Source organism: Maylandia zebra, linkage group LG11, assembly GCF_041146795.1.
Source record: "Maylandia zebra isolate NMK-2024a linkage group LG11, Mzebra_GT3a, whole genome shotgun sequence".
Classification (NCBI taxonomy): Eukaryota; Metazoa; Chordata; class Actinopteri; order Cichliformes; family Cichlidae; genus Maylandia; species Maylandia zebra.
This window is the reverse complement of record NC_135177.1, coordinates 5,954,249-5,975,753: the sequence shown is the minus strand read 5'-3', so window position 1 is coordinate 5,975,753 and position 21,505 is coordinate 5,954,249. Positions and strand designations below refer to the sequence as shown.

The 21,505-nt window shown below is 40.7% G+C and overlaps 1 protein-coding gene across 2 annotated transcripts in view; it reads left to right on the top strand.

Moving 5' to 3' along the window:
- Positions 1–21,505, top strand: part of snrka (SNF related kinase a) — a 58,455-nt gene that overhangs the window by 11,281 nt on the left and 25,669 nt on the right. For both annotated transcript variants that reach the window (XM_004560080.4, XM_004560079.4), the window contains exon 3: positions 14,684–14,825. In XM_004560080.4, the coding sequence (XP_004560137.1) occupies positions 14,684–14,825 (142 nt within the window). The remainder of the gene's footprint in view (positions 1–14,683; positions 14,826–21,505) is intronic.

The following is a 21,505-nucleotide window of genomic DNA, read 5'->3' as shown; positions in this document are numbered from 1 at the left end:
GACGTTTATTTTGTGACCCAGAAAGAATAATAAGAGTAACATTAAAACTAACTAGCTGCTGCCATTGCTGGAAACTGAGCAGGGCTGCGCTATGAATTCTGGGACACAGTCTTCTTCTTCGGGGTTTGGCATCCTTGTACATGCAGTGCTGCCATCTTCTGTTTCAGTCCGTTATTACACTCTTAAATCCTAGTACTTATTCCTGCGTCTTTTGGGATCTTACAAAGCTTCAAACGATGCGTCGACTATTAAATTAGTCATCGACGATTTTGATAGTCGATGTAATCGTGACTAGTCGACTAATCGTGGCAGCCCTAGTCTAGACAACTGGTCGCTAGGGCTGGGCCATATCATACCGTTCACAGTAATACCGGTATAATGTTGGGCAACGATAAGAAAATGAAATATCGCGATAGAATATGGGTAAAACGCGCATGCACAGTGCCTTTGTTTTCATACGCACATGGCGGCAAATGCATGGCGGCGACAGAGGATGAGAAGGGCGAAAGTGGATCGTTGAATGAAACGGATGAACCAGAATTGGTTTGTAAAAATGCTGCAACTTCATTGCTGTGGAACTGGTTTAGCTTTCGTCCGTCAGATACACAACAAAGCACTATTTTTGGTAGACCACGCTAGCGGGCCGTTGTTATTACCGTGGTTTTTGAAAAATACGGCACACTTAAAATCTGAAAATCGACAGTGCCCCTTATAATTCCGTGTGCCTTATGTATGAATTCTGGTTGCGTTTACTGACCTTGAAACGATTTTATGTGGTACATGGCGCTCGAAAATCTGTCAAATGTTTTAGTACGACTTTGCTAAGCTACAAACTGCACCGCCTGATGGATTGTCGGAGCATTGCGGCTATCGTAGGCAGGAGCCTCGCGGAGTGTGCTTCAACATAATATTACGGTATTGTGTGTGTATAACCTCTCTTTAAGTTTTGTGAATATTATACATGGTTATGCTGAGGATTAGGGCTGGGCCATATTATACCGTTCACGGTAATACCGGTATAATGTTAGGCAACGATAGGAAAATGAAATATCGCGATAGAATGGGAGTAAAACGCACATGCGCAGTGCCTTTGTTTTCATACACACATGGCCGATTGTTGAGTGAAACAGATGAACCAGAATTGGTTTGTAAAAATGGTGCAACTTCCGTGATGTGGAACTGGTTTGGTGTTTGTCCGTCAGATACACAACAAAGCACATTTTTTTGCAGAACATGCAAGCGGCCGTCGTTATTGTCGTATTTGTCGGACTAAGATGCTCTTAAATCTGGGAGTAATCTGGGTCCTAAACTCCGTATGCTTCAGGTCAAACAACACTGCAGCATCACTTAGAGTTAAAAACTGTCTAAATTCTTTCATCTTTAATAAAACGATCAGCATTGCTGCTTTACCAGGTGTAACTATAAAGTTTAACTTCCAGGCATCCATGAAAACAAAAGTTATTACATTTAACGGAGTTAGAAGTTAGCAGGAAGCTAGCGGAAGTTAGCTCGCTAGTTTCGCTAGTTACCTAAGCATGATATTGCATGTTCTGACTGAGAGATTTCTGAAAAAAATCAAACGTACAGCTCTGCTATCACTTCCAACATAAATGAAGACAGGAAACTAAACAGCAGTGACGTTTGTAGGGTTACTGAAGTTGGGCTAGCTGGTATATAATGATGTGCTACGTGATCGCTAGCGACACAGCTATGTTAGCATAACATAAACAGTGAAGCTGGAGGACGAACACTAACACTTTTCCACTTATAAAAGTTAACGTGAAGGTTCTTCATGGTTAGAGACAAATGCAATCGCATGGCAGGATGCTGTAAACGGACCAAACTTCAGTCAGGAGAACAACTGAGATAATCCATCCACAATACCAGGTTAGTCATTAATATACTGCAACAACATGGGAATAGAGCAGCTGCCAGAGAATTCAACATTAATGAATCAATGGTACAGAAGTGGAGGAAGCAAGAAGAATGAGTTTAATAAAGTTTGATTTATCTGACTGCTTTGTTTCGCTTAATGTGCCTTATAATCCCGTGCACCTTATGGTCCGAAAAATGCGTACTGCACACTGCAGTTTAATGTTGCAAAGCACCTCTTTTTAACTTCAGTGGATATTATACATGGTTATGCTCAGGATATGTCAGCCCATTTCTGCTGGAAATGCCTTTTGGTTAAACTTTCAGCAAGGAATTTGCATTTGCACTGTTACATTTTTATAAAGCTTTAATGTACATAAAAACCAGCTTCTTGTTTAAGTGAAAATAAATGGAAGGTTGTCTTTTTGCGCTAGTAATGTTGTGGAGTTGTATTTTGTCTCGCATCAATTATATCGTCGGTTATATCGTTATCGCAAATTTTCAAATATATATCGTGATAAATATTTTTGGCCATATCGCCCTGCTCTACTGAGGATATATCGGCCAATTTCCACTGGAAATGCCTTTTGGTTAAACAAGCAGCTGTTTTTTTTTTTTTTATGTGCATTAAAGTTATATACAAATTTAATAATGCAAATGCAAATTCCTTGCTGACAGTTTAAGTGAAAATACATTGATTTTTTTTTTTTTTTTTTGCACTAACAAAGTTGTGGAGTTGTAAAGTATTTTGTCTAGTGTCAATTATATTGTCAGATATATCGTTATCGCAAATTTTAAAATGTATATCATGATAAATATTTTTGGTCATATCGCCCTGCTCTACTAGTCGCACATGTGTGACTACTTGGTAAAGCATTAAGCTGTTTCAGGTTGTCAGTCTCAGTTGTTTATCCTTTTCATGTTTTTAACTAAGAGTACAATGGCACCAAGCCACTTAACAACCTCAGTAACATTGTGGACTCTGTAAAGATAATCTGATATCAACTTAAAGGTTCAATTTGAAACATTTTTTTTCTCCTCTTGGATCTATATGATATCCAAAGTATGGCCATCTCAAGCGCACACCTCACTGTGTGCAGCCGTAACCATCTGCTCTTTACACTCTGTGTTTATAAGGAGCAGCCAATCAGAGAAATGTTACCTTAAGAGGAGAGGGGCTGAAATGGCTGAAGCCAGAATGAAGATTTAAATAAATAAAAGACACCAAGATTAAATAAATGATATGTAATGATAATTCAGATCATGGTTCAGAATCAAGCCAACTACTCTTAATAGGTAGAATAAAAATATGTCAGCTTAAAATTAACGTAATGGGCCAGCTGTGAGTTATAAGGAAGGTTTTACATACAGGTTTAGTGCTTTTGACCTTGTACACCACAGATTTCTGAAATTAAGAGAAAATCACAAAAGGCATAAAAAAGCAACTAATTGACACATCACTGTATTTAACTTAGCTAGAATCAAGGACATGAGTTAAGACTTATTTGTTTTCCTCTTCCAGCGCAGTCACATTTAACCCTTGTAACACTGAGATGCTGCTTTGCACTTTCAGCCCGAAAATATGCACATGATGCATAAGTCTGCATAGTAATTTAGCTTATTGTTCTTGACAGTTTTGTCAACATTGTCATTATTGTGAAGTCAAGGACTTAATCATTTGACTGTTATTATTAAGAAAACCTTTAAACAGGGGCAGGGATAGCTCAGTAGGTAAAGTGGTCGCCCCATGATCGGAAGGTCGGCAGTTCGAATCCACTTAACGGCTACCCTGAGGTACCCCTGAGCAAGGTACCGTCCCTACACACTGCTCCCCGGGCGCCTGCTTAGTGGGCTGCCCACTGCTTCACTGAGTGAATGGGTCAAATGCAGAGAAAAAACAAGTAATTTCCCCATGGGGATCAATAAAGTATCCATTATTATTATTATTATTATTATTATTAAACCAGTTATTACAGTATATCTCAGCCTTGATGTGGTTCAGTTCCTCCTACTAGTTCTCTGGCTGCTGTCATTTCAAGCTGCTTGGTGGTTCATCAGAGTAAAACGGCTGAATGAGAGGAAGAGATGCCAAGAGACACAATCTCACAACCATTAATTAAAGCATCATGACTGTAATACAGAGAGAAGGAGGAGATTGCACTATGACTTTTTTCTTCTTTCTCCAGTAACCAACAGAGTAGTGGATTGTGATGGATTCCACAACCAAACTGGTTATAGCTGGAAGTTCTTGCTAAAGGTTAAGTACCTGTAGAGGCACTGTCAATGTGTTAGAAGGATTTAAAGTGGCTGAAGATTGGAATGGAAGACATGTTGTAAAGGCAAGGAAGATGCTGCAATTAGGGATGTATGTGTAAGGTTTTTTTCGGGATATATAAGCATGTTCCTATATCCTTGCTGTAGCACTGGTATGTGTTTACATTCCCTAGTGTGCAATATTGAGACAAGCCCTGTCAAGGCATGTCTAAGACAGTGGCAAGAGCTCTGTCCCAGCTTGACAATTTACTGCCTAGAAAGCGAGTTACTTTAACAACCAGTAACAAAGTACTTAGGAAAAGATTCAAGGAACCAGTTCCCGGTGAAGCAGGAAACAACACATTTGCTTTGCCACTGGAGGTAAAAACATACTGTCCCGGCTACAAAGGAAGAGATGCTACTAGCTGATGATGTTTGACCCAAGAAAAAAAACAAATTACTCCACCAAGTGTTGCTGGAGCACTTGCGCAGTGCACTCTAATGGAAATTATTGATGCATTTACATGGTGGTTGAGAAGCTGGTTTAAAAACCTTGCACCCAAGATACACCATCCTAGGTAGAAAACATTTGTTATTTTTATTATGTAACAGTGTTGTGCAGCTCCTAAAGAGCTATAGGTTTCTTACTTTAATTATTGTTAAACTAAAATGTTAAGCAGTTATATTATACTTTCACTTAAGATTTAGAGGGAAAACTATCTGGGCTAGTTTTGTGCTTACATTTGGTTATTGCACTATAATGCTGCTGCTGGCAGTAGTGCTGGGCGATATGGAAAAAATATTTATCACGATATGAATTATTTTATATCACGGTAGCGATATATATATATATATATATATATATATATATATACACACACACACACACACACACATTAAAAAAACAAAACAAAAAAAAAAACGATATACCACCTGACCTGTGGTCATCTGGAAAGTACACAGTCTGTAAACAGCAAGCGCAGAGGGTGCAATCTTTGTTAATGAAATGGATGGTTACGCTCATGTAGGGGTGCGTATCTCTGCTCGTCCATAGGTCAGTCGTCAAGGCATAATGCACGACACTGCAAACATCCTTCAATACTTTGGCCTGGCATGCGTCATATAAACGAGGCAACTTGACTTTACTGAAGTGCTTCTGTACCTCGGATCAAGGACTTTGACGAGGTAATGAAAGCTGTCCTTCTCAACTTTACAAATGTAACGCGAGATGGCTCCTGTGGTTTGTTTATGGCGCTGGGACGTTTTCTCTTAAGGGCCTTGTGTGAAAGACTGGTGCATCTTTGGCTGGCTATAGTTTTTCTTTTCCCAACTTGCTGCAAAGAAACAGCATGTGCATCAAAATAAACTATTTCCAACAGTGTAATTTGAGTTCTAAGCATCCCAGAAACGGTACAGAAAAGCATAAAGTCAAACATAAGTTTTAAAAACACCAGCATAGGCTTATAAGGCCCTGAAGGTAAAAAATTACATTTTCCTTGAAAATGACGTCACATCCAGTTTCGGGCAGGTAATGGCGGACATGCGATAGTTCGCGCTGACCTATATTCCAACGTAGGAAGTGTTATGAACAGCTGATCGGATCGGCAAAGCATGTTTCTGTACCCTGCCTCTCGCCCTATGACAGCTGGGATAGGCTCCAGCGCCCTACGCGACCCTGAAAAGGATAAGCGGAAGCGAATGCATGCATTGTTGTTGCAAGTGCTTTTTATGCAATTTTTGCAAAGCTATGTGTGGAAGGAAACCGTGACCTAGGACAAGCTGATGGCATAAGATGTAAGTACACCTCCACCGGTTTCATATGCAAAAGAAAATTATTGCGCTAGCTTACATGGTTCCAGTTGTACAGGGATTTAAAAATAGTTAGGCAAAACGGAGTGTTTTAAAGGGTTAATGATATATTTTATGTAATAATTTATAAAATTATGTTAGAAACAATAGAAGACAAATGGCACATTTTTCTATCATTCACACGATATATATTTCGTCATATCACCCAGCACTAGCTGGCAGCTTGTTTCAATAGATTTACACTTCAAATTAGGAAGTTTGTCATCAATGACAGTAGCTTATTGGAAAGGAGTGATGGAAAATGGCCTTTATTCACTTGCACATAAACATGTGGCCGTGTCCATCTTGTCGTTGCCTGCAGGTGAAGCGATGGGGGAGGGGGAGTTGGGGAGGCAGAGTAACATTTGCGTAGAGACTAGAGCAGGGCGATATGACCAAAAATATTTATCACGATATACATTTAAAAATTTGCGATAACAATATAACTGACAATATAATTGAGACTAGACAAAATACTTTGCGACTCCACAACTTTATTAGTGCAAAAGGAAAAAAAAAACATCTGTGTGTGTGTGTGTGTGTGTGTGTGTGTGTGTGTGTGTGTGTGTGTGTGTGTGTGTGTATTAAAAGAAAAAAAAACAAAAAAAACCTGTGGGCGGTTTATCCTTCAAGCTCGGGTCCTCTACCAGAGGCCTGGGAGCTTGAGGGTCCTGCGCAGTATCTTAGCTGTTCCCAGGACTGCGCTCTTCTGGACAGAGCCTCTCTGATGTTGTTCCCGGGATCTGCTGGAGCCACTCGCCTAGCTTGGGAGTCACCACACCTAGTGCTCCGATTACCACGGGAACCACCGTTACCTTCACCCTCCACATCCTCTCGAGCTCTTCTCTGAGCCCTTGGTATTTCTCCAGCTTCTCGTGTTCCTTCTTCCTGATATTGCTGTCATTCGGAACCGCTACATCGATCACTACGGCCGTCTTCTTCTGTTTGTCTACCACCACTATGTCCGGTTGGTTAGCCACCACCATTTTGTCCGTCTGTATCTGGAAGTCCCACAGGATCTTAGCTCGGTCATTCTCCACCACCCTTGGGGCATCTCCCATTTTGACCTCGGAACTTCCAGGCCATATTCGGCACAGATGTTTCTGTATACTATGCCGGCCACTTGGTTATGGCGTTCCATGTATGCCCTGCCTGCTAGCATCTTGCACCCTGCTGTTATGTGCTGGATTGTCTCAGGGGCATCTGGGGTCTTTCCTGGTGTGATAGACCCCAGCCTCTATGGATCTTGTACTCAGAGCTTGTTCTTGTGCTGCCATGATTAGTGCCTCTTTCAGTCCAGCTTTGTCCAGCCACTGGTAGGATTTCTGGATATCAGCCACCTCCTCTATCTGCCGGTGGTACATACCGTGCAGGGCCCTGTCCTTCCATGATGGTTCCTCGTCTCCCTCCCCTTTCTTGGGTTTCTGCTGCCTGAGGTATTCACTGAGCACTCGGTCAGTTGGGGCCATCTTCCCAATGTATTCTTGGATGTTTGTTGTCTCATCCTGGACTGTGGTGCTGACACTCACCAGTCCCCGGCCCCCTTCCTTCCGCTTAGCGTACAGCCTCAGGATGCTGGACTTGGGGTGAAACCCTCCATGCATGGTAAGGAGCTTTCTTGTCTTTATGTCAGTGGCTTCTATCTCCTCCTTTGGCCAACTTATTATACCAGCTGGGTACCTGATCACAGGCAGGGCGTAGGTGTTGATAGCCCGGATCCCCTAATAATAAAAAAAAAAGAAAAAAAAATTATATATAAAAAACACCCAGCACGCCCCTGCGGGCGGTTTATCCTTCAAGCTCGGGTCCTCTACCAGAGGCCTGGGAGCTTTAGGGTCCTGCGCAGTATCTTAGCTGTTCCTAGGACTGCGCTCTTCTGGACAGAGATCTCCGATGTTGTTCCCGGGACCTGCTGGAGCCACTCGCCTAGCTTGGGAGTCACCGCACCTAGTGCTCCGATTACCACGGGGACCACCGTTACCTTCAACCTCCACATCCTCTCGAGCTCTTCTCTGAGCCCTTGGTATACCTCGTCAATCTCTAGCTGTGAGAGCAGTCCCTTCTTTCGAATGTTGGAACACTGAGCTACTAGTTGTTTCGCCGTCATTGTGGATGTTGGGTATCGAAGAATCCATAGGTCCCTCATCCTATTCATGTAGCCCCTTCCGCCGGGGTTACTTGCGTAGTAGCATTCCAACAACGCCCTGTTTTCGTCTCTTGCCCACCGATGCCTTCTTGTTCCAGTAGCCCACTTTTCGTCAGGGTGCCCTGGTTCCTCAACACCTGACGCGGACCTTGTTGATCCGGGCGACGTCCGAGCCGGCATGCCTTCATGTTTATCTGTCTCGCCCATGTCTGCGGTAGGCTTGCTTAGCATAGGGGGTCTAGCCTTAGGACCCTTACTGGATACAGACGCCCCAGGCAGGAATCGAACTTGCGATCCTCTGTTCCAAAGGCGTGTGTGTGTATATGTGTATATATATATAATATATAGAAATAAAAATAAATAAAATTTATTTGTTAGGGGTGCAACAATACATGTATCGATATTGAACCGTTCGATACAGTGCTTTCGGTTTGGTACGCATATATATCGAACAATATAAATTTTTATTTATTTTCTCAACTTTTCTTCTGACGATGCTGTCTGTGTTGAGCGCTCAGTGGATCTGCATTCGACTACTCTGCCTAGGCTGCACTGTTGAGTGCAGATCCACTGAGCACAGCGCAAGCTAGCAAGACAGAAGCTGTGCCACGCAATGCTCAATTGGTGGGAAGTTCTTTGTTTTTTGAGTTGTGGGCCACTAGGTCACGTAAATATTGTTAAAACATAAATAACATTAAAGACAATTGTCATTCTCCAAGTAAGTTCACTTACAGGAGTGATTTAAAGTAACGTTTTTCTAGAAATAATGACCCTGTTTGAAGTTGGGTGAATGGCAAAAAGTGACTTGAGTGTTTCTCATATGTTTGGATTCTGTGGTTTATCAGGTTTTTTGGTGTTGCTGAATTGGTCAGTGAATTCCTTCTTTTTAACATGGTGGTAGTCGGGATTTGGAGGGGGACTTGCACACTGACCCAGAAATTGCAGCATTCCTTCAAAATGCACTACTCTTTCTCTTGCTATGTTGCTATGTTTTTTTTATATATATTTTTTTATAAAAGGCATTAAATTATTTAAATAAAAATTCTAAAATGTGTCTTCACACTTACTTGGCTGGCCTGTATGTAGGAAGCACTGAACTTGAACTGAGGGGGGAAAAAGCAAGAAAAGGATACAGACCACATATTTAGGTGATGCACCGGGCTACAGTGTGGAGCTGCAGCATGTCTGTATGTGACAGAATGAGATCTCTAGTCATCTGGAGTGCTCTTTCTACTCTCTCTGCCTGTAAGTGACAGGAGCATTTATGTTGATGTGATGAGCGCACACGTGTATGAATCTGAAGGATTGATGAGTGGGTGTGTGTGCTCTTCAGGTTGACAGCTCTATACATGTTGGAAACCGCCTGTCTGTGAAGGTGATCGCAGAGTTTTTGTGATGTTCTACGTTTTCTTAAAACTAAACTGTAAAATATGTGGTGTGTGAAGAGTGTAGTTGGCTTTGGTCTAATTGGGTCACCTTTTTGTCTTCTAACTATTTGGAGGCCAAAGATGTCATCATTTTGTGTAGCATGGTAACCTTGGTTACATATTTAATTGTCCTTCTATGGTGGGTCACTGGAAAAAGAATTGTTTACCACTGGTTGACAGTAAATCAACAAAGTGACTAGGGCTGCCACAAACGATTATTTTGATAGTCGACTAGTCACCGATTATTTATGCGATTAGTCGACTAATCAGATCATCATCCACTGGACGTAAAACTACAGCTTATTGCACCAGCAGCATCTGCTCTTATATAACTATCATTAGCTTACAGCTTTAAGCTTTTAAGGTGCTAACTAAAAATAAAGACAAGATGATAGTTTATTCAATTTTAATGAAATTTGCAGATTGTTTCGGTAAAGTTTAATAAACTCCTTGCTATCTAAAATATAACAGGACACCGGAGTATATTCTCCAGCATCTCACACTTCTGATAATCAGCTGTCTGCTTGACGTTTATTCAGCTGTGTAAAAACTATAACTTTAATCTCAGCCAAACCGATTTACTCAGGAACAAATAAAATACTAAAAAAAAGCCAAACAATAACATTTTTAATTTATCTAAGTGACTCATATATATTTAACCTGAGTCGCGAAAGACGGCGGTGGGTTTGAAAACAATTTGCCGGGAGTCCGGTGTTCTCACGGCGCTAGTGACCTAGCCCCCGGCTAGCTATCGAGCTAGTGGGTAACAGACGTCTCCGAAAACGTCGGAGCGCTTTTGAAAATATGTGGTGTCCTGATAAACTGAGCAGATATTTGAGGTTTACACAGCTACATTCTCGCCTGAAAATATGTTAAACGTTTATTTTGTGACCCAGAAAGAATAATAAGAGTAATATTAAAACTAACTAGCTACCGCCATTGTTGGAAACTAAGCTGGGCCGCGCTATGAATTCTGGGACACAGCTGCTTCTTCTTCTTCGGGGTTTAACGGCAGCTGGCATCCTTGTACATGCTGTGCTGCCATCTTCTGTTTCAGTCCGTTATTACACTCTTAAATCCTGCTATTATTCCTGCGTCTTTTGCGATCTTACAAAGCTTCAAACGACACGTCGACTATTAAATCAGTCGTCGACGATTTTGATAGTCGACGTAATCGTGACTAGTTGACAAATCGTGGCAGCCCTACAAGTGACTCTCTTCAGTATAATTTAGCTGTCATTTCAAGGTTCAGTTGTTTGAACAGATCAACTCTCCTCTGTCAGGAGACAGAAACCACCTGGAGAGTCAGACTGTAATAAGGTAGTAATAAAGCATAATAGGAGCATACTAAATTGCTCTGACTCAGGTAGTTTTTCAGTATTTATTGAAGCTCATTGTGACCAGTGTTAAAGGCTTCTCATGCTCTGTAACTACAAGAAAGATGCTGCACTCCTGAGAGAGAAGGAACAAAATACTACTTTGTAAGAACTTCATTTTAAGGCTAATGAAATCTCTTTTCATGCTTACTGAAATATCCAAGCTTAAGTTTGAGAAGCATTCATAGGTAGGAAAAAAATATATGTATGCTTTGCAGCCTAGCAGCAGCAGCTGACATTTCACAAAGTTCACATCTTTCAGAGAGTGGGCCTAATTAAACAAGTTCCTGAAGCAAATTTTGGGTGTTTAGACATGCTTTGACTTTGACAAGACAAATCCACATACTCTGATCAAGCACCTGAATAAACCTGAAGTGCATTTCTAAGCACGCCAACCTGTTTATTTAATCAGTCTTGAAACACATTGGCACACGGTTTGGGAAAGACAAAAATAATGTATACTGTCATCACTGTAATGTCATACATGGAGGGAATTAAATATCACATGTGTAAGGCTTACGAGTAGGTGTGTATGTGTGTGTTTGTGGGGGTTCATGGCAGTGGGGTGTAGCTTTTCTGTAGATCAAGCGTGTCAGTCAAGGAAGCCAACACATTAGTCATTAATGATAGAGTAAATAAAATACTCTATTGGAAACTCATTGTGAAAACATTTTTTAATAATCCTTGCCATGTAAAATCCAAATGGGTATCGTGAACAAAGGAAACGAACTAGGCCTCAAGAAATGCAATCTGAGAATTTTCTGTCATCTTTGTGGGGGGTTTTTAGGGACTGACACGGAAAACATATAAAGGATCCCTCTGATCCTGTGTGTGTGCCAGCACGTTGAGATCTAATTGGTACATCGAAACGTGAGCTTCTACGACCAAGGTTAGACCAAGCTGAACTTTCTCCACATCCATATCCTGTTAATATTTCAGCAGAAGAGGAGACACTGCTACAGGCTGAGAGGGAACTCTTTTATGGCGCTAGCATACTGCAGATGTGGGCACATTAAGGCTGTGATATATTTTATAGCAGAGTGCAACATCAGCCTCAGCGTTTGGGATGAAGACCTCTTTGGTGCTTATAATGTAGAGGTACATATTGTTTTAGCACTTTATACTCAGGCAGCTTTTTGGTCCATTAACACGGCTCCAGTAAAATGCTTGATCTGCTTCTCTAGTAGCTGTTAAACAACTCATTTCAAATCAAACCACTGCAGGTACTTTGTAAATGGTTTTAGACACACAATAATTGCACTGATGCATTTTTTTTTCTTTTTTTAAGGGGAAATGTTCCTGTAACACCCCATTTGTTGGGCTTTAGCAGTGGCTCGGTGATACATCACTTTTTCAGAACAAATGCCATCTGGAAGTCAGACAGGAATTATCCTCTGAAGTGCTACAGAGCCCCCCCGCCCCTCCCAGTGGGGACTCTACTCTCATAAGACAACCTGCAACTGCACTGCTGTCTGCTGCTCGCACACTGAGCTGGGAGAGAGCCATGGATGGCTCCTGAAATCAAATGTGATGGATGGTATCAAAATGCATACCACAATAATTAGACTCAGTATTCAATCAGGCAAGCTGTTTCTTCAGAAAGTTCCTCTTAAAGGCACTCGGCCCTCTCTGTACGGCCATTTGGTTAGTTTAATTATACACAGCACTCCCTAGCCTAAGGCCAAATCTGGAGTGCTGATAGTAGCCCAGCAAAGCTGAGTCTCAAGATGCAACAACTCACGGCTGTCCGTTTGAGTTAAAAACATTTTAGAATCAGTTTGAGTTGTCATCTTTTTTTCCTCCAAAAATAGTTTTTGTTGGGGATTTTTTTTTTAATTTTACTATCTGGCATTTTCTCTAGCACATCATCAAGGCTCCACTCTGCCAAACCATTTGGTATTGAGGGCAACTATGTGTTTGAGCTTAATTAGAAACTTACTTAAAAATCCTCATCATGGTAATTACTTTAGGGCTGCCAATATTTGATTAGAGATTCTGTGATGTCTCCCTCGCTCTTCAGCCTAAGTAAGTTGGCCCTGTTTCTCTGCTAAGTGATGAAAATGTTACACATTAATGCCCAAAGCTTTGCATGTGTTTATACGGGCATGGCAGGACATGCAGTATAAATACTGTATGTGTGTAATGAACTTGGCTCAAACATCTGCCTCTATGTGTGCCAAACAAAGTTGAGAACATACCGTACTATACGGAGCGACAGGACAAGGTTTATTGTCCTAGCTCTCTATTCGAGGCTGTTTCTCGTCCTTGACTAGTGAACCAAAGGCTGTGTGTATGTGTGCATGAATGTGTCTTTAGTTGCATAAAGTGTGTATGGACCGGTGCTTCTGCATGCTGACAGTTTGCTTTCACTCGGTGCAACTAGCAAGTGCAAATTTGTACACTTGAATAAGCATATGCATAGATGAATTAACATGACTTTGATTATGCTGTTAGCACACGTGCACTGTTGCTTGAGAACATTGAACATGAGCTTGTTTTGGGTTTCAGTGACATTTTGTTTTATGCAAGCAAACCAGAGAAAATTAGGATTTAAATTGCAATTGAGAAAATGCAGTTTTAAATTGTCTTGCATTATCCAGTACAGGGTGTAGTTACATGGGCCGGGACACTAGGGGGTGTTAATAAAATAATGTGGTTATGTTCTATTAATACCTAATAGCATACAGTAAGAGGAAATAAGGCAGTCAAACATGCTGATTAGAAATGTCTAGGAGAGAGGTGAAAGCGAGAGATGGCTGTTATCCTGCTTCTGCCTCCATAGTGCCAATCAGCAGCAAAGGGAAATTATTTATTTATATTAGAGATATAAGAATGGATAGATGGATTGATGGCGATATAGATATGGGTAAGCAGATAGTTGGTTTCTTTATGGTTTTATGGTTTGTTTGCATCATTTGGACATTGCTTGGTTTTGATTTAAATTTACTGAGGTCTTATAAAGCATTTGTTGTTCTTAAATGGTGGAATTACACTCAAAAAAACTGACTGCTATCTTTGTACAAAGTTATACAGAAGTATAAGTTGTATAACGTGTGGAGACGACAGGTCAAAAGGCCTTGGAGGAAGACTTTACTGTACTTCTCACACTTCTATCCATCACTGTTGTTTACCACACTGGCTGAGAACATCTTAGTTCCTTTAATTGTCTGCTTGTTTCCGATCAGTGGCATCGTTTCCATTGCAGTCATCTTTTCTCATGACGTAAGAGGGTGGAGAGATCAAGGGGAAAATACGCTTGTAAAATGAGATGTCTTCCACACTGGAGAATTATTTGAAGCAATGTTAATTAGGGACGATGGCTGAACAACAGGATCAGCATGTCATTGGTTTTTAATGTCTCTGTAGCATTTTTCAACAAATACACTACAGATGTGCTAGATGAAAACACTGGCACGCCACAGTCTCTGTTTAGACTTGGTACAGATAGAGGGGTTTTTTCCCCCCCCTCTTTCACATGCTTCAACTTCTCCACTTTCTGACCTTCCACCTGCACTTAGTTTTTAAATATAATCCATATCATGATGTCGTAACTAGGTTTTGTGTGATTATTCAGCCTTGGATTCAGTCCGAGAGGACAGATATAGTTTAACAATACATTTGACACATCTGTGGATCATACAGCCATATTTGTGTCTGAGAAATTGATGTGTTAATAAATGTCCTCGTAATATTTCACCTGTTAATACCATGATAAATGTCACCCAGTCCTAAGTCTGACCTCGTGTCTTTCTCTTCCTCAGATATCTGGAGTCTTGGTGTGATACTGTTCATGTTGGTTTGTGGCCAGCCACCCTTCCAGGAAGCTAACGACAGTGAGACCCTCACCATGATCATGGACTGTAAATACACTGTACCACCTCATGTCTCCAGCACCTGCAAAGAGTAAGTAATGCACAGCATTTTTCTTCTTTCACTCTGCCATTTGAAAGCTTGTGTGTGGTCCTTTTGCTTGCATACAGAGATGGATCGAATGGGTGGATTTTCAGTATTTGCTGGTTACACTAGAGGAAATTGCAGTCAGTCACTGGTTTGCTATAAGATGGTGTACAGAGACAGTGTGCCTTTTTTTTCCCCTCAAATGTTTTCTCTTGCCCGGGCTTGACAGTGTTGTGTTAAAAGCTATGGAAAATTAGAGACAGTGCATCCTGCATAATGCTCCACTGTCACATCTTTTGTCAGAAAGTAAACTGTGGGATCTCTGCTGCAGCTGGCCACTGAAATTAGGGCCATGTTCAGGGATCAGATTAAGTTTCAGTGACAAAGGTGAGTGCATATACACTGCAACAGGAAAGCTGTGAGGTTTTGACTGCAACCCAAACCACATCAGGTTGGTGGAAATGTCATATGCTTCCTGCATTAAGTAAAAGGTTGTATAATCATCACTAAAATGGAGCAACAAAGCAACGTGGTGCTGAGAAAGAGTGTTAGACTTCTCAGTTAAAGCTTTGTTTTTGAAACCACTCTCAGATTTGTCAACAGCTCACATGTAAAAGGAAGAAAAATAGTACTCTGTGTTTCTCCATCCAGACTAGAACAGGATCAAAGCTCGGCTCCAGGTAAACTCTTTGGGGTATTCTAGTCCTCATTTGAAAAGTTTTTTACTTTAAATCAGAATCTGATCTTCAGTCATCAGCAGTGCTTTCACATATAGAACACAGGAACTGTTCATGCCCTGCATTAACATTTGTCTTGGATAGACTATAAAAGACAGTACATTTGACTGTCAATTGTATTTTGATGTATCAGATACAAAAACAGCTTTTGTTTTTGTTTTTTTTTATTCTCCCAGCTCTTATTAGTGTCCCTGCTAATACAGCAAAATTATAAGCTATCTTCTATATAGTTTGCTGAGTAGAGGTCAGTTAATTGATTGATTGATTGATAACTTGTTTGGTACTTTTTAAATGACTTGATCAGCTCAAATTATGAACATCATCAGATTTGTTACAGCAGCTGGCTGACTATGTCCTCCTTTAACTAAATTTAGTCTAAAAGAAATGCTAGTTTGCCAAATCATTTCACCAGTTAACTTTATTCATGATAGTATAAGGAGCTTGGAAAGAAAAGCGTCATGATACTAACTTCTGTATAATGGCTAACACAGGGGTCAGCAACCTTTAACACCCAAAGAGCCATTTGGACCCGGTTTCCACGCAAAAGAAAACACTGGGAGCCGCAAATACTTTTTGACATCTAAAATGAAGATAACACTGTATATATTGTTTTTTACCTTTATGCTTTGTGTGAACAACTAAGGTGTGCTGCTTATGAAATCCATGAAGTGCTACAGAGAAAATTACATTTTATTTATGTAATTAACACATTTTGAACTCTTAAAGAAATATAACAAAAGGAAAGACACCCAGCTGAACGAAAATGATCCAAGTAGCGAACAAAAACTGCTGTGAGCTGCCACCCTCATATCACCTTTGGGCTTTTGGAGCCTTGACCTGGCTTTTAAAAAATTATTGAAGAAAAGAACACTAAAATTCAGCCTAAATATGTATTTTACCTGGTTAATGTGTGTGGCGGGGCGTGGTCTGCAGCGCCACTGCAGGGGAGGCGGACGCACCTGAGCGGCACCCACAATCACGCCTCACCGCCTTAACGTCTGTGCTATCTATGCTGTTGTGTTGGTGTGTGTCGGGCTGTGAGCTGAAAAGCTACAGCGTATGCGTACAGCAACCGTGTGTGAAAAGTGGTCAATAAAGAGATGCTGAAAAGCGTGTTCATGGAAACATCATCGGGTCTGCCGTGATATGTTTACAATGGGACTTCTGCTCCTGAACCTCTGCGCACAGCGTCTGCAAATCGGGGCTGTACGAAGTCACTTTCATCTTTACGCAGGACTGTAAGCTGTCATCTGTGAGGCGTGAGCGGCGTTTGTTTTTAACATAGTTCACGATGGAGAACACCTGCTGACATAATGTGGATCCGAAGATCCATAATTGGCCTACCTGGGCCCTATTTCAGGAAGCCGGTTTAGAAAACTCAGAGTGAAAAACGATACTCAGGGTTGAGTAACCCCGAACTGTCCAACTCGGAATATTCGGTTTCAGAAAGGCTGATAACAATTAGTTCAATCAGCGCGGAGTTGCTTTAACCCCAAATTAAGCGCGCGCAGGAGGATACATAAAGCCCTGATTAGTGGAGCACAGATTAAGCGAGTCACCATGGAGACGGAGGGAAAGAAGGCGCGGTCAATGTATTTTACAGCGCTTGAGGCCGAAATTCTGATGGCAGCATATGCCGATAACATGCAAATTTTGCAGAAAAAAGTAACACAGCCTCAGCTGCAAAAGAAAGGGAGCATGCATGGCAAAACATAGCCGACAGAGTCAATGCGTGAGTGTTAATTTAAACATTGATCTAGGGATTTCCACCCATTTAACACGTTATTTTATTATATTTTATTTTATTTTTTATTTCATACATTTTATTTTGTGATGTGATGTGAGCGCAGGTGCAACCCAACAGGCCCCAAACGTTCCTGGCAGCAAGTAAAAATGAAATATAAAAATATAGTCCAAACAGGTAAGGTGTAATTGTATTATGAGCCATAGTGCTTGGTCTGTTTGTCCGATGTAAATCAATTGCAGTTAGAGGCTACATTAATTTCCCCTCTGTAAGCACTTATTGAAATTATCTGAGCATTACAAGTACATATTTGCTTACTCTGTATGCTCAAATGTGACCCGTTATGGCCACTAGAAAAAAAGCGGAGGCCCGAAAAACAGGTGGGGGTCCTCCACCACCACCACTCACAAAGCCTGGCCACTTGGCTTCCACATTTGTGATAATGTTGGCAGCATCACATATGATCTTCACAGTGCAAAGAACACAAATTAGCATCCATTACTAATAATGAAATAATTTGTTAGTTCCCTGTAGCATTTCAAACTATGTACTGTACATTAATGCTGTGGAAAGACTTCCTGTTCACATAGTCTCCTTCATTTACTGAAGGAGCAATGATTGGAATGTGAGTGCCATCTATACAGCCAATCACGCCTGGGAACCGTGAGAATAAATGTAAAATTTAAGTAGTAGTTCAAGTATCACCACATCATGAATTAAGTTTCGTTCATCCTGATACCTGCAGTTTTGTGGAATCCCTCTTTGATAAATCTTGTGGGTCTATGACCGGGGAACACCACAAACGAGTACAGGAGACGTTTCAGTGCAACTGTAACATTCCTGACTGCCCGACAGACAGTAGCCTTGGAAACGTGCTCAGCGTCACCAATATTATACAGAAAGCTCCCGTTTGCAAAAAACCGAAGTGCAATACAAATAATATGTACAGAACTGAGAGAATGTCCACGATGTGTCACATGAGCAATATTAGGCCTGAGGATGTTATTCAAATAAATTGTAGATTGTGCTGAAAAACGGTAACGTTCACACAGGAGATCATCAGGAAATGATAAAATGTCCAAACGCGCTCTAATCACTCTCTCCCGGCGGAGAGCTCTGCGGAGAATTTGGGCTTCAACATCTACTGGCTCTTCAAGGAAGGGACACGCCATGTCTGACACTTCCTACAGTCAGGTTTCCGACAAAGATGCGGAGAACGTCAGGGTTAGTTGAAGTAAACCTGCTAGGGGGCAGGTTAGCTTCACGGAGTGTGTCGTCATAGTAACTCACTCAGAATTAATCTAAACTCGCTTTGTGAAACCGAAAACCCAGAGTTTCCGTTAACTCAGGGTATACTTACTCAGAGTTTGCACTAAACCGGCTTCCTGAAATAGGGCCCAGGGGTTGAAAGTCTTGATAAATGCACGGCGTTTCGGCGGGTACACCGGCTTCCGCGAGTGTGACGCTTATTTTGAATGATGAAAAAATAATAAAATATAATTTTATTTTTATATTTCAATATCACAATAATCTTCTAATTTAGAACTACAAGTTAAAAAAAGAACTAACATAAATAAAATACACTTCAGCTAAATACTTCTATTTGCCCTTCTAATTTATTTTCCCAAACCATGCGGAGCCGCACTATAAGGACTAAAGAGCCGCAGGTTGCCGACCCCTGGGCTAACAGAACTGATTGTAGGAATCAGTAAATCATGTTATGGCAGAAGGTAAAAATGTATGACTAACATTATGTTCTACAGTAGTAAACGCATCATGAATATGTAGCATATATGTGTCTTTGCTTTATTATGTCTGTCACTTTTTCCATTATACTGATATTCAGCTGTATAGTATCTATGCTGCTCTACCCATTTGTCCAAATCATTTCACACAGTACATCATAATCGTGCACAACAGTCTTCTATACATCTTATCACTGTGCAATCCAAGCTGTGTGTGTTGATAGTTTAGGATGTCATCCAGTTTGAAATACCAGCCTCACACCTGAAAATGTTACAGACCGGATGGACTGAAACTTGCTTCTTCCTCTTCTGTCCCAGTTACCTTACATATCTGACCATGTAACAATGTGTGTATGCCAGTTTCCCCCTCTGTCTGTGTCTGTGTGTAGTCAACATGTTGCATCTCTGCTTTGTAAAAGCCTTGTAAAAGTCTACTGTTGGATACATCAGCTTGTACAAAAAGTTCTGTTAATGTGAACCAGTAAGCCGATAACATTATAAATAGGCCATGTTGTCAGTGTGGAATGTAGGGCCACCCCTAATCTCTAAAAACCTGTTATGTCAGTGGTATGTCATAAAACAATCCAGTTATTTCACCTGCAAAGCGAAAGCAAAGTTCACATAGTATTTCATCGACTCAAAGTTGATCTCTATGCACAGTATGAGTCACACCTAATTATTCTCATCAGGAAATGGAGCAGCAATTAGTCACCAAAAACTTATAAATACACCTTATGGTCTTTGACTGTGACTTTGGAAACTGTGACTAATTATGTAGCAGTCACTAATCCAGACTGACAGACTAGCAGCCGGCTTGTCCCTTTTATAAAATGTTTATTCATAAAAAAAAAAAAATCTCATTTGAGCATTTTGCAGCTTCATCGTCACAAAAAACAATTGAAATACATGAATGAGTTCACCCACAGTACCGCCAGTAAAAATACAGCATGTCGAGCTAAACTGGAACAGGAGAAGAAAAAAATGCATGCTGTGATAACATAGTTCTATATTTTGGCAGAATCTCCAGAACAATGGTGCTAATCACCGCACTACCATGCTGCCTCTGTAAAAGATAATACAAAGGTTTAAGTGCAGTTTGATGTTGTCTTACAACACGTTATTACTTTAACATTAACACTGATTAATATCGAGTATCAGCAAAGCTGATCAGCAGACTTGATCATCTGGGGGTAGGGATGGGTATCGTTTAGGTTTTATCCGATACCGGTGCCAAACCGGTACTTTTGAAACAGTGTCGGTGCTTAAAGAATGGAGAACACAAACTTTGTCCAAAAACCTCTCATATGCGCTCTTGTTTTATCCATTGTTGTGCATCATAGCCTAGAAAGAATTGTTTCTGCACTGGCTGCAAACATAGTCACCACATGTGTAGGAGGTGAAAACTATGATGTTCCGAAAACTTAGATGGCCGTTATAACACCAGATGGGCAGTCATGTACATCTGAGGTGACACAAGGAGAAATGGGTGGCTTCCAAGAACACAAGAGATGGCATTGTGCTGAAAACATTTTCGCAAACAAACTGCACAAATGATTATTTTTAGACCCAGGAAATAAATGCTTATCTCTTCAGAGTCGAAGGGGAGATGTGACTAGATTGAAATGCTAAGCTGATGAAGCAGCTGTGCACAATCTGATGGGCTTTGATTTAGAGGAGAAGAGCTGGTTGCCACACACAGAGTCTAAGGGTTATATTTTTACAGTGTCAAACTGGTGAATTATCTGCCCGTGTCACAGTTTAGCATTTCTAAATGCTTCTTCCTTACATATTATATATTTTGTTTCTACAAACAATTCTGTCAAAATTGCCAGTGAGGATAGTAGTCATGCTGCTATGGAAGCAGCTGTTACTCGTGAATATAGTTGTAAACAACTAGTGTGGTTGATTATTGGTATAAGAAAATGAGAAGTAAAAGGGGAAAAAAGGAAGAATCACATACACATTGTTGCAAACCTGATAAAAAGCTGAAGTAGCTGCTTTATTTCACCTTCAATGAATCTTCAAAGTTTCGTTTGGATTGTTTTGAGTTCATTAATATTTGACAATTCACCATAGTTCTGTTCTAGTTTAAAGAAGTTGTACACAAACTAAGCAACCTAGTGCTGTAAAATAAGTCTGCAGCTGTATTTTAATCACATTATTAAGACCATGATAACAAAGACAGTATCAGATCATGTGTACGTCATCTTTAGAGCCACTCCAAACCCTTTAACTTACTCTGTAATATCATTTTGTAAAACAGAGTTAAGCTCAACTTCAGTGTTTTCACATGTGATTGTCGATTTTAAGAGTAGAAAAGGTGTGGAAAGCTACTCAAGCTGTTAGCTTTCTTAACAGCTTGTCAGGCAACACATTAAGAAAACATTTATCTGTTCCTTTGTGCTGGAATTAAAAGAATGAAGTTTAGTCTCTTGGGTGAATATATGACTTCTCTTTCCA